The sequence below is a fragment of the Trichosurus vulpecula genome, chromosome 2 (genome assembly GCF_011100635.1).
Source record: "Trichosurus vulpecula isolate mTriVul1 chromosome 2, mTriVul1.pri, whole genome shotgun sequence".
NCBI classification, from domain to species: Eukaryota; Metazoa; Chordata; class Mammalia; order Diprotodontia; family Phalangeridae; genus Trichosurus; species Trichosurus vulpecula.
Genome location: NC_050574.1, coordinates 336659094 through 336672924, shown reverse-complemented (window position 1 = coordinate 336672924; position 13831 = coordinate 336659094). Strand labels below are relative to the sequence as shown.

Sequence of the window (13831 nt, the reverse complement as noted above, 5' to 3'; positions counted from 1 at the left end):
TTTCCAAACTCAAATGGGATAAGCTAAGAAGCAAGTATAATAAGCCTTATTATATAAATGGGGGACAAGGAATATATTTAGGCCTAAGTGCTCAATTGTGAATGACTTCCACTTATGGAAGTCATTATCTTTGTAAATTTTCCTTATCTACCTAACATTTTTAGTTCTTAGGGTGATACAAATTTAAGATGGTTCATAGGAAATAAACAATGATGATATGAGAATTAAGTCATTTCATATGAGAAACACTTGAAAGAAATGAGGATGTTTAGTCAGGAATAAACAAAGTAGGCTTGTTCTGTGTTGTTCTAAAGTACAGAAATAGGACCAATGAATGGAAGTTACATGGGTACAGAAGGAATTAGAGCTATCCAACACAATAACGAGCTTTTAGTGATTTAAGAGATTCAACCAGTAGGTAAAGGATGAAATCCCAGTCATATTGTATAAAGTAATTTTACATTTGTTCAGAGACTGGATTATATGACTGCTCAGGCCCCTTTTAATGTCAAGATTCTATAATTCTACACTATTTGAAGCTAGGCTGTGAAGCATATGGACTCCAGCTCTGAATATAAATATCTTCAATCACGTAAGACAGCTTTTAACAGGACTGGTCACCCACTGTTAAGTTCATTTGAGTGGTCAGGTAAATACACGCTGTAGCAAAAAAGTACCATGAAATAATCTCTGAAGAAGTTATGCAAAGGTTTGAAATATGAAAAAAATTCAACAGTAATAAATATTGATTGAATTAAGAGATAGTATGGCAGTATAAGAACAAAAATCAAAGAATTTTTCAACAACAGGGAACCTCAGCATCCATTCTAATCCAACGACACCTGAAAAAATTATCTGTTACAATATATTTAACAAGTACCATGCAGCCTTTGCTAGAAGATCTTACAAAGGAGGGGAGGGGAGATGGTGGGTTAGTAGGAAGGGGACAAGCCATGAAATCCCCAAAGAGCCAATTCCACTTTTAGAAAACTCCAGCAGTTAGGAAGTCTTTCTTTACATCATCTGAACTTGCCTCTTTGCAGCTTTTCCCCCTTGGTCCCAGTTCTGTCCCTCTGGAGCCAAACAGAACAAGTCTGATTTTACTTCCATGAGGCAGAGAACTGCTGTATCTGAATCATGAAGAGGTTTTCCTCATAGGGAATTACCTCGACAGAAAAGAATCAGAGATCTGAACCTACTTCCACCAAAAAGAAAATTCATTTAAGAGATATGGCCTGTAATTTATACATAATAACCAATAACTTTCAAGAGCAAGTCTGGCCTCTTTTAGCAGTGGATTACCAGGGCACATATATTTAAATACAGAATGTCTTGTGCAAACAGAAACATTCTTCCATAGTTTCTTTTAAAAAAATAAAAATATGCAAATAATTGTGCATTTCATATGATTCTATTTATAGAAATGTGTATTTTGAGGCAGCATGATTGTTGTTGTTGTTTGTCCTTTGTCCTCGACGATCATGAAATCAGGGAAATGATGACATGACTTGCAGTTGACTTTGATTTGAATGAGGGAGGGCTGTGCAAGGTCACCAGCCTCACTTTCTCCTCCAGAGCCATGTGGGTCCAGTGGCCTGATCAATTCACCAGGAAGACTGGAGATGGCCCAGGATGCATTGGGAGACCCTGGCCCTTTAAGGCTAAGGTCTTTTCAGGTTCTCTCTTTGAGTGAGGTAATGCCCATTCAGTGAATAGGCCTCTTTAAGAAGTTAATCAAGGGATGGCCCCTTTAATCAAAACTCAAAATAAAAAATAAAATAACTTGGAGGGGAAGATCCTCAGGGTTCTTAATAAATAGTAAATGTAAATAGTAAATAGGTAGCATGTGACAGTAGAAAGAACACCGGATTTGGAGTCACAGGACCTGGGTTCACATTCTAGCTCTGCCACATGCTTACCACCATGACCTTGGACAAACTACTTCATCTCTCAGTTTTTTCCAACTTTAAAATGAGGAAGTCAGACTAGACTGACCTCTGAGGTCCCTTCTGTAAATCCATGATTCCATGACTTCCTCTTCTGCAACACTGGATGCCCATGTTTATCTCACCCTCCTCATCTTTGGCATTATCAAAACACTGAGAACTTCGTTTCCCGAGGCCCTTACCTTGTAGCTTTTCTTTTTCTAACAGCAAATTGAGTTGGGTCATAGAGTTGAAGAGGAGAATAGATTCTATGGCTGCTCTGTATCGCCCAGAGTTGTTATCACTGGTATTCAGTCCCAGGTTTTGAATGCCTTGGCCCGTTTCTATCCCTTCCAATAGTGGCACCTCATGAGAAAGAAAGCTTGTAACTATATTGTGAAGTGTTGGTTCTTTAGAATCAGGATCTAGTAACCAGCAGGCCACCTGAAAATGAAATGTACCTGAGTATTTTACTGATTCCAAAATAATTTAGCAGGATTAATGTAGACTTAAACATGTGTAAATACAACCAAAAAGAAACAACCTATTCTTGAACTCCTTTAACTTCCTGTTGCTAGCCAAAAAGTAGAAGACAAAATAAGAAATTAAATGAATGTCCAGTGCCAGCAAGAGCAGAACCATCTCAATATTAATTAAAATTAATTAATTAAAATTTAAAAAGTCTATCCAGTATCAATTTTTTCAGTAAAGAAAAATAAATTAAGAAAGACTTGAAACCTTTGGATCTTCAAAATTTCCTGCCAGAGAAATGCCACAAGACAGAAGAAGTATCTTATAGTTCTGAATGAAGTTGTAGATGATAACTGAACGTTCTTTCACAGAGACTTGTTGCAAACAAGCCTGAAGCTGCCATAGTCTCTCATTCACGGTCAGGTTTGGATCCAAAGAAGGTGGTGCTAAACTGGCACTGATTTCTAAAAAGAGTTTTTAAAGGGAAAAATATATGCCATTAGTTGAGGCAATCTAATTCAGCAAACACTTTTTAAACACCTACTGAATGCATAAAAGGCTTCTGTTTCAATCAGTTTGAAGGATGGGGAGGGAAGAAATCACATTAAATTGAGATCATCATGAAATAGAATTCTGAGAAGTCAATTCAGAAGGTGGTCTTGGGCTCCACCATCCCAGAAAACAGGTTCTACAGTTCAATTCAAGAAACCATTTATTAAGTACCTACTGTACAGAAGACTCTGCGCTAGGTAACAGGAATAAAAAGACAAAAATGAAACCACTCCCTCCCTCCAGGAATTTATATTCAACTGACGAAATGCAACTTGTACACAGATAAATTACAAAATCAAACATCTCACAAGCACTTTTTTTTTGGCTGCCTCTGATTTTTTTTGTCCTTTCTTTCTAAAAAAAATTGATGCCTTTTAAAAAATATCAGTTATTACTCCCATTTATGCTTCCATTGAACTCTCTCGTACCAAAAAACAGTTGCATGAAATTTACTGTCAAAGCAACCACGTCTGACAGCATGTGCAAGAGGTGCATCTAGAGGATGCCAACTCTCTTTACTGAGAAAAGGGAAGGAGCCAGGCTTAAATACATGCAAACACATACACGGGCTGTCTATCAAAAACTATTTTGTCTCTCTCATCACAAATCTAACCTAGCTAAGTATCACAGAATCCACCTAAAAACAATATAAATCCTGAAAGAGCCCCTACAAAACTACACAATCTTCAATATAACTAGATAATGCTGACTTACCAGAATGGTTTTCTTCTTGTTGCAGTGACAAATAGTAGGCATCCCTTTCACCCCAGCACACAGCCAGTCCAACCAGCAAGATGTCTTCATGGCCTTTAACAGGAAGCCCATCATCTGGAACTGGAATTAGTTCAGGCGATCTTACTAAATGAAGACAAAATGAAGAAAAACTATAAATACCAGTTCATACAAGTCTTTGCATGTCCTCATACTTATTTCTTACTACCAATAATATTGCATTCATATACCACAATGTGTTCAGTTATTCCTCAATGGGCACCTGGTTTATTTGTAGCTTTTTGCTATCACAAAAATGTGCTGCTACTAATGTTATACATTAGACTTTTCTTTTGGCTTTTGCAATCCTTGGGATATAAGTCTACTAGAGAGATTGATGGGTAAAAAGGTTATGAATAACTTAGTGATTTTTCTCATAGGATTCCAAAGTGTTTTCTAAAACTTTTGGAAACCTCTACCAATAGTGAATTAGTATCAAAGTCTTCCCAAAGCTCCTCTAATACTGGATTTTTTTTCCTTTTGTCACCTTTGACAACTTGACAGGTGTGAAATAAAACCTCAGAGTCATTTTGGTCTTCATTTCTTTAAATTTAAGCGATGTAAAGCATTTTTGCATGTAGTTGGTGGTGGTTTACATTTCTTCCTTTGAAAACAACTTATCCTATCCTCTGGCCACTTAGTTGTTAGAACATGCTTCTGTTTTATACAATTTTGATTCTATCTACACTTGCATTATACTCTTATCAGAGATATTTGATACAAAGGTATTTTTCCACTTGACAGTTTCTTTTATTCTAGTTGCATTGATTTTGTTTATTCGAATCTTAAAATTGTATGTTTTGTGTTCTGTGATCCATTCTATTCTATTTGGTAATGAAGCCTCCCCCTAATCATAACTATAAAGGCACATCTCTCCATTCTTTTTTTTTTGTCTGAGTAACCTTTTATATTTCAGGCTGCATATATCCATTTTGTATGTGTCGTGAGAAGCCAGTATAACCTTGTTTTCTGTCAAACTACTTTGTTAGTTTTCCAGTTCTTCTCTTTCTAAAGTAATCTATTTATTGAACACTAAGCAACTGTATTCATTTGTTTCTGAGTCTTGCTTATCTAGATTACAAGCCCAGAGTGGGTCTTGATGGGGTAATTATTAAATATTTTGTTCATTTTGCAGTGAAGTTGAATAGAATTCCTCTTTCTCTGGTTTCCTATTAGTTTTTATTAGGATTCTACAAAGATCCTGATTTACTTTGACGTAATTTGTATCTTGCTACTTTGTTAACACTAAGATCAAACTGTTACTGCAAAAGGTCCATCTATCCAAAAATGAGAAAAACTTTCTGTAGACTGCATGGCACAGTGGAAAGAGTATTTGTACTGAAAGAATCTTGATTTTAAAATCTAGCTTTGCTGCTTACTGTGTGACTGAGTGCAAGCCACTTACCCTTTGAATCTCAGTATGCTGATCTCAAAAAAGCAATTAGGCCAAATGATTTTTGAGATCCCGACCAGCTTTGTTTTTATGATACCATGCTATACATGTTCCTTTCTCTTCAAATATGTGGGTATAGTATGATTAAAAGATAAATTCATTTAAAAGCATTATTGTATCCAAAATAGTATTCCAGCATTATGTATTTTCTTAATCAACGGACATATTGTAACTACTACAATGCTGGAGGTTCACGCAAAAAGATGGGAAAACTACTGTACTACATTACACAGGGACATGATCAGATGTTCTTCTTGAACAGAAAACACCACAGATCCCTGGATTATCTTGATTGTGATACAGTCCATATGGCCAATTTTACCAGGAAGTTCAGGATTTAATAAAAAGTGTTTTGGGGAGAGAGATGAAACTCTTTGAGAGCAGGGACTTTTTTATGCATTTCTTTGTATACTTAATGCTTAAGACAAAGCCTGGCACGCTGACTTGTGAGATGGTGGGCAGGAAGAAGAAAGTAGGGTAAAGAATAAGATATGGTAGGGGTAGGGAGGATCTCAACTGCCTTCAAGGTGATGATAGAGACAAAGTAGGAAAAATTAGCTATAATTGTCCCCTAAAAGCTTCTAAGTAGATCAGAAGTGACTCATTCCATCATACAAAAACAAAGTAACCAGAGTGTCTGGAAAAATGCAACTCAACCTATATAGCAATGCAAATGCACAAAGATTTCAGGCTCACAGATCTAAAATTGAATTAAAACTCAGAAGCCATCTAATATAACTTCTTCACTGCATAAATGAGGGAAAGGAGACCAAGGGAGATTAAGTGACTTGTCCACTGTCACTCAGATGGTAAAAGACAGAGATGGGATTTGAATCCTAAGACCCGAGACTCCAAGGCTCTATACTATATGATGCATAGCCGAGAGAGTACATGTTCTAATGAATGGGAGAATGTGAACAAACAGATAAACAGAAAGATTAGTTTATGAAAAGAAATAAGGTAGATAGTCAACAAAGCAGCCTGGCTTGATTAGCATGCTGGGCAGTTTCTAAGGGGTTAGTTAATATTTCACTGGTCAAAGTCTCCATAAACCAATGAACATTATATTCACTCGACCTCTCCCATAATGACCATGGACCACCTAGTTCGTATCAGAGCTGGAAACAGAAAGAACAACACACCAATGAGCTGGAGGTCACCAACTATAAGCCTTATAGTGAGATGGATAATAATGATAACAGCAAAAATAACATAAAACAAGAACTGGCATTAAGTGCCTACTATGCACCAGGCACTGTGCTAGGCACTTTTACAACTACTATCTCAGTGGATCCTCACAACAACCCTAGAAGGTCAGTGCTATTATTCTCATTTTTTAGCTGAGGAAACTGAGGCAAAGAGAAGTTAAATGACTTACCCAGGGTCACACAGCTAGTATGTGTCTGATGTGATATCTAAACTCATGTTTTCCTGAATCCAGGCCCAGTATTCAATCCATCGTGCCACCAATGGTTTTTGAGGACCACCAGGACTTACCATATGCCCTTCCAACTGCATCCTAAAGGCTTCAAGACCTTACTAGCTGCCTCACTGCTAAACCTAGACCTCTGGGCACTGTTATCTGACCTCCTGATGCATCCTGAGGATTCCTGAGTCTTGCTAGCCACCTTGCTGATGCACCCTTAGGACTTCTGGGACTTTCCTTCCACTGCACAGCTCAACTGTTTGTTGAACTGTTATCTCCCCCAATTACAGTGTGAACTCTTAAGAGCAGGGACTGACTGGCTTTTTTTATTTGTAATCTCCAGGGCTTAGCACAGTATTTGGCACATAGCAAAGGCTTAATAAATGCTTTTCATTCATACAGCTGTAAATAATAGAGCAAAAACCAATCCTGACTTGGAGAGGAAACGAAAACAAATTAGGAGCTACTGCTAACTCCAAACAGAAAGAAATATTAGGGAAAAACTCTTCAGGTAGAGTCCCCCCTCCCAACTTTCCTACCCCCCGCGTGAAAACAAAAATTTGATGGAGACATATCTGTACATATACACAGCACTGGGGTAAAATTGGGGACCTTGGAGTCAGCAGAGACCTGGATTCCAATCCTATCTGTAACACTCACAAGTAGGGTGATCATTGACAGTCTGACCCTCAGTTTCCTTATCCATAAAAATGAACACTAATATTCTTTGTTTTTTTCTAATGTTAAATTTAGCAATATTTTAATATAATATGGTTAGATGTGATTTAAATTTCTGAACGTGGGCTTCAAAAACTTTTATATAATTATTTAAAACTATGGATCTGATTAATCATATAAATAATGTGATTAATATAAAAGGAGTGTTTCTGCCATTCCTATTGACTACTTTCTGGATCAAAATAAAAAATAACTTGTGGACATTTTCAACCATATTATGTGAGGTGTATGGTGTCCAATTCAAAACAACTGTACAATAGTTTTTTAAACAATTTATATTCAGAACACTTGAGTATTTAATCCCATGTAGCAGAAAAATAGCTACATATTACTAATAGTAGTAATGCTAACATCCTCTAAATAAGGCTTAAAATGTAAGCCTAAAGAACCCACTCAAAAACTGGTAATGAAATGGCAATATTCTACTATAATCCACAACCAATATGCCAAAAAAAAAAAATTAAGGAAAAAGGAACAAAAACTTACCTTGCTTAAATCTACTGCCTATACTTGTTGACTTGAGACCTGTAGGGTGAGTGGCCTTTTCACAAGCTAGTGAAATGGAAAATCTCTTTTTGCACTGCCATTCTTTGATAAAAGTCCGAAAAAGAGTTTGGTCACTTGCTACGTCAATGATGGTCAAAATCTCAGTACTACATGGGACTAAAGTTAACTGTGACATATCTTGTGAAAACTTTAGTGAAAGGTCTGTGTCTTTAGAGGGACTGTGGTTTTTCATATGATTATTTCCATTTTGTGGTTTAAGATTTGGGTCTTCAATATCTGCTATTGAACTTGGTGGGTAACTTTCATCTCTACGTAAAGCCATTTTGGATTTCCCAAGTTTTTCAGATGTTCCAAGGACTTGTGACGGGCCATGCTTGGTGGGTGGTATAGAAGTGGGTGAAGGAGGAAAAAATGCATGACTCTCTAGATGATGATCAGAAATAATGTTGCTTTCCTTATAATGCAGAGGGGTTGAAGTTTTACCAAGAAAAGCTGGAATCCTAGCATTGTTTTCCAATACTTCAAAGTTGCTTTTTAATTTGCTATTAGGAGAAGGTGGCGTTCCCTGTTCTAGCCAAGCAGAGGGTACTTCTTGTTGGTCATTTAAGTCTATGTGCTTTTCCTTTGAAGTAGATGGCTCTGTACTCATTAAACTTGGTTTGTCACTTTCCAATCTATCTAAAATATTTTGTAGTCCCGGGCTTAAATCAAATGATGCCCCAGACCACATCAATGGATTGTCGCTATTTTCTCCAGTAGATTTAGTTATTTGAACATTTACATCCTGACCTGTCCTATCCACTGTTGATCTAGGGTAATTATCATTTATAACTCCGGACTTACTTTGCTCTAATCCATTAAGAGTTACTGCAGGGATATGCTCTTCTTGAACGAGAGAGAAATCTGCACCATCCAAAGCTTCAGCCATCTGAAAAGAATCTATTTCTGAGAACATAATTGATTCATCACTGAAAAAGGCAACCTGTTGCTGCACGTTCTGATTGACATCAACTGGTAGTAGATTCAAAACTGCTTTATCCATTGATCCATGTGGTTGCTGACACAAAATATCACTGGAAGAGTTGGAAGTAATTTCAGAAGGAGGCACACTCTTTTGTGGGTCTGACTGTTGCTCCTTTACTTCTTCTTTTTCTAAATCTTCATTGAAACTATCGAAGAGTAAACTATCACTCATATTCAAACTTGTTTCAAAAATTGGGGGGCAATCTGCCTCTCTGCTAGCTAAGGCTCTCTTTTGCAAACCTGGGGGGATGGCTGATTCCACCAAATCTTGTGTTTGATAACCCTGAAGAAAACTATTTAGCTGGGAGTCAGTGACAGAATTTTCATTTCCTTTAAAAGAAAAATAATTTTCTCTCAGTTTCATTGGCGGTGGTAAAACAGGACTTTCTAGAGTCAGGACTTCAGCACCATGTGACTCAGTGGTTTTCTTCTTAGTATCTACAATCTTAAGACCTGAGTGATCCATTTTTCTCATTCCTACAGTTGATCCTTCATTGACATAAATAATATTTTCATTTTGTGAAGTGCTAACAGAGCTTTGTCTTCTTGAGCTCTTCTGGGTCAACATTGTTGCTAAGCTTTTCTCCTTTGCTCCTTCTTGTTTTGCAGTTTCAGATGCCATCTGTTGTATTATTTTCTCTGTCTGAGTATCCAGGTGGAAACTATCGTCAAAGTCCCTGAGGCCTAAACCTAAGTCAGAAGGCTGATTATTTTTAGTTTCACTTGTAGCATAAGCACCTGCTTTTTTTTTCACTCCAGGGGCCTTTGGCTCGTTTTCATCCAGGTCTCCTTTACCCACAGCTCCAACTTGTAACAATAATCCATCGGGCACCTTGGGTCGGCTTATGTTGTTTTCTGGTGGCTGAAGGTGACTGGGGTTATTTTCATCAGCATTAGACTCTCCACCTTCCCATTTGCTAGCAGCAACATTTTTATCTGTGTTTGTATAACTGGAGCCTATTTCCCTGTGTGGTTTTCTGCCCAACAATACTTCCTCTTTGACACAGACTTTTGTATATGCATCTGGTTTCTTTTCGGGGCAATTTATAATTGGATTGGCATTGGTATACTTCCCATAAACTCTCTGATTTTTTATATGATTATTATTGTCCATCAAAATGTTGGTTATCATTTCTGTGTTTGGCTTGGTTTCCCTCGCTACATTATTCCCAGCAACGCTAGGGACTTGGCCAGAATTATCTTCTGTTTGAGATTCTGTGATGAAAGATTCTGAAATACAGTCTTTGGTTATTTTATTCTTTGAACAACTTTCCTCTGTTTGTGGAAGGTGTGGTGTTTTGTGTTTGAAATATTTGACATTAGCACCCAAAGAGTTATTGTGAGCAGAAGACCCTGGATTTTGAAATTCTGCACTCTTTTCATCTGAAGTAAGTAAATCTTTAACAGTACCAAAGCTGATTTCACTAATATTTGGTGAACCAATTCTGGATGTCCTAGAGTCTTTGACATTGCACTTAATGTCAGACTGGTTCACATGCTTGCTTTGATTCCAGAACTGAGGTGTTTTGGACAATTTTTTGGAACTGAAATTTAAAGCTGATCTTTTCTTTTTTTCTTCAGAGAATGTTTTAGGACTTTTCTCAATGCCTAACTTACTTTTATTCACAGTAGTGACAATCTTATCTTTAGTTGTATCCAAAACTGGGAATTTTCTTGCTTTAGAAACAAACTCATCACTTTTCGTTTCAACATGTAGCTGACGTTCTTGATTTCCATCTTGGAGAATGTAATTTGAAGTGTCGGCAGGCATTTTGTCCCTGTGAGAATTTTGCACAGTACCGGGTGTATTCTTAGTAAGAGACTCACCAAAAGGAATTCTGCTTTCTCTCTTTGATACCTTGGGTCTTTTAAATAAGCGTTTGGCAAGCTGCCTAGACTTCATGTCCTCCATTTCTGATTCACTGCTGCTTGCTGAATAGGTTTCAGAGTTTAAAAAAGAGTCTGGATTCCACTGCACTCCCATTTCAGCTAACTCCTGCTGCAAAATCATTTTGGCTTCCTTCACAATAAGTACTGCTGCTTCTCTTTCAGTTAAACCCTTTCTCCCAGCTATCCAGATAGTTTGGATATTCCGACGTTCCTGGGCTGCTTCCTCTTCTTCATCTACTGCCTTGCGGACACTAATGAAAGAAATGAAGAAGGAAAAAGAAACTTCCCTGAAGGGTCAATAATATACTTACTCAAGATAACATACACAATGTTTAACTGTTTAACATACCTTTTTAACCTTTAAATGAACTCAGAAAAAAATTTAATACAGTGTATTCTGGAATATACAACTTTTTAAAAAATTCCAAATACATTTAGCATTTATAAACAGTAAGAAGTTTTCTCAACAGAAAGTGAAGACACCAGGTGATTTTTTTTTTTGGCTATTACTAATAAACACTATCCACCCACTAAAACACAGCAGTTTTTAACCGCACTGCTACAAAGAGTATCCATATCAATCATGGATCCTAGAAGTCAAAGGAATTCTCTTTATCAACAAAGCATTTATTTTTCATGCTAATGAATAGTAGTATGGATAATAATTACCGTGGATAATAATGAATGGGAAATAATAAATCCAGGTCTTTCTTATTACTATCTAAGCACATGAGTTTCAGGAAAATATCAAAAAGCAAGAAAAACAGGGAGTCTCTGGAAACAACAGATCTGACAGGCAAATAGGCACAAGATCCTTGGGAAAGGCAGCAGCCCCCAGACCACCAGTCCTGCTTCCAGCCTGTCTCTCATAGCCATCATCCTGGGAAGATGCAGCCTGACAACTGCTGAGCAGATGCTATAGTCACAGCTACCAAAGACCCAGGAAAAAAAGTTCTTCCATTAAAGTCCTTGGCACTTACAGACGGTCCAGCATCAGCACCTGATAGGATTTTAGGAGTAGAAATGATATTAAAGAAGAGGCAGAGCCATCTGCTTTGCTATTATTCCCTAAGGACCATGGGATCTTTCTACATGACTTGCAACTTAAACCTTCCATATGCACTGTCTTCTCCATTAGAATGGGAGCTCCTTGAGGGCAGGGACCATTTTACTTTTCTCTTTGTATTGCCAGCACTCAGCCTAGCGTATTGCACAGAGTAGCGCTTAATAAATGCTTCACTCATTCAAGAATCCAGGTACAGCTGGTATATAAATATAATACTCATGTATTGATGCTTGTGTTCTTGTCAAGTCCTTATTTGCAAAGAGGGAACAATGATTTTGAAGAGAAGACAATGACAATCTCCTAAACATCTAAACTAGTGACCAGACAGACCCCAGGGGAACACCGGTACTTAGAAGGCAAGATGTGTTATCAAGAACTAAACCAAGAGAACGAGGACTCAGGAGACAGGTAGGTATCTTCAATACCCCCTCCTGCTTTCTGGCTCTTTCTCTACTGCCAATAAGCATACCCAGACCTTCCTAACCTCAAGAAGCCCTCACTCGATCCACTATCCCTGCTGGCTCTTGTATGATATCTCTGCTCCCTTTTAGGACTCAATTCTTTGGGAAGGCTGTCTACAATTGATGCCTTAGCCTTGTTCCTCTCACTCTCTTTTTAATTCTTTGTAATTAACTGAAATTGCTGTCTCCAAAATGACCAAAGATCTCTTAATTGCCAAATCTACATGGCTTTATCTAAATCCTCATCTTTCGTGACTTCTCTGCAGCCTTTGGCACTGCTGATCACCCTCTCCTTGATATTCTCCTCTCTCTAGGTTTTCATTACACTGCTCTCTCCTGGTTCTCCTCCTATCTATCTGACCACTCCTTCTCAGTCTCATTCCCTGGATTTTTATCCAGATCTCACTTGCTAACCATGGGTGTCTATCAAGGTTCTGCCCTAGACCCTCTTCTCTACTCCCTCTATACTATTTCATTTAATGATATCAACTCCCATGGATTCAATTATCATCACCATGCAGATAATTCTCAGATCTATTTGTCCAACCCTAACCTCTCTCCTGTTTTCCAGTCTCACAACTCTAGCTGTCTATCAGACATCTCAAACTGGATGTTCCATAGATACCTTAAACTTAATAAGTCCAAAAACTGAACAAATCCTCCTCTCTTACAAGCTTTCCTATTACTTTGGTAAGTACCACCTCCCAGTTACCCCAGCTCAAAATTAAGTATCATCCTCAGCTCCTCACTGAGGAGTCTTCAACTCTCTCTCACTCCCTGCATTCAATCAGTTACCAAGTCCTGTCAATTCTACCTTCATAACATCTCTGCCTGTTCCCCTTCTCTGACATTGTTCATCCTCCAGTGAAGCCCCTCATTACCACACACTGCAATTATTATAATAGCTTACTGGTTATTGTCCCTGGCTCACATCTTTCCCCATTCCAGTCCATCTTCCATTCAACTGTCAAACTGATCTTCCAAAAGTACAAGTCTGACCTTGTCACACCAGTCCTCCCCACCCCAATTCAAACAGCTCCAGTAGCTTCCCTATTGCTTCCAGGATAAAATATCAAATCCTGTTTGGCATTCAAAGTCCTTCATAAACTGGCCCCTTCCTATCTTTCTAGTCTTCTTATACCACAACCCTCCTCTGATCCCCCAACCCTGACCCCTTTTACAACTCCCTACACACACTTAATCAATGATCCAGTGCCTCCTTATCGTTGCTCACACATGACACTCCATCTCACAAATGCAGGCATAATCACTGGTCATCTTTAGGCCTGGAATGCTTTCCATCCCCACCTTTGCCTCCCAGCTTCCCCGGCTTCCTTCAAGTCTCAGTTACACCCCACCTTCTACAATACTTTCCCACTCTTCCTTCATCTTACGGCCTTCCCTCTGAGATTATCTCCAATTTAGCCTGTATACATCTTGTTTGTAAATAATTGCCTATTGTCTCCACTACTAAGGTCCTGGAGAGTAGTGGCTGTTTTTGTCTTTCTTTTTACCCAGCACCTAGCACATTGCCCAGCACATAGTAGG

The 13831-nt window shown here is 38.1% G+C and overlaps 1 protein-coding gene across 1 annotated transcript in view; it reads right to left on the bottom strand.

Moving 5' to 3' along the window:
• The window catches only part of POLQ (DNA polymerase theta), a 119830-nt gene that overhangs the window by 52368 nt on the left and 53631 nt on the right, over positions 1 to 13831 (bottom strand). Inside the window, exons 16-19 of the mRNA XM_036744106.1 lie at positions 7819 to 11007; positions 3663 to 3802; positions 2664 to 2860; positions 2129 to 2369 (exon numbers count right to left, since the gene is read on the bottom strand). Coding sequence (XP_036600001.1) covers positions 2129 to 2369; positions 2664 to 2860; positions 3663 to 3802; positions 7819 to 11007 — 3767 coding nt within the window. The remainder of the gene's footprint in view (positions 1 to 2128; positions 2370 to 2663; positions 2861 to 3662; positions 3803 to 7818; positions 11008 to 13831) is intronic.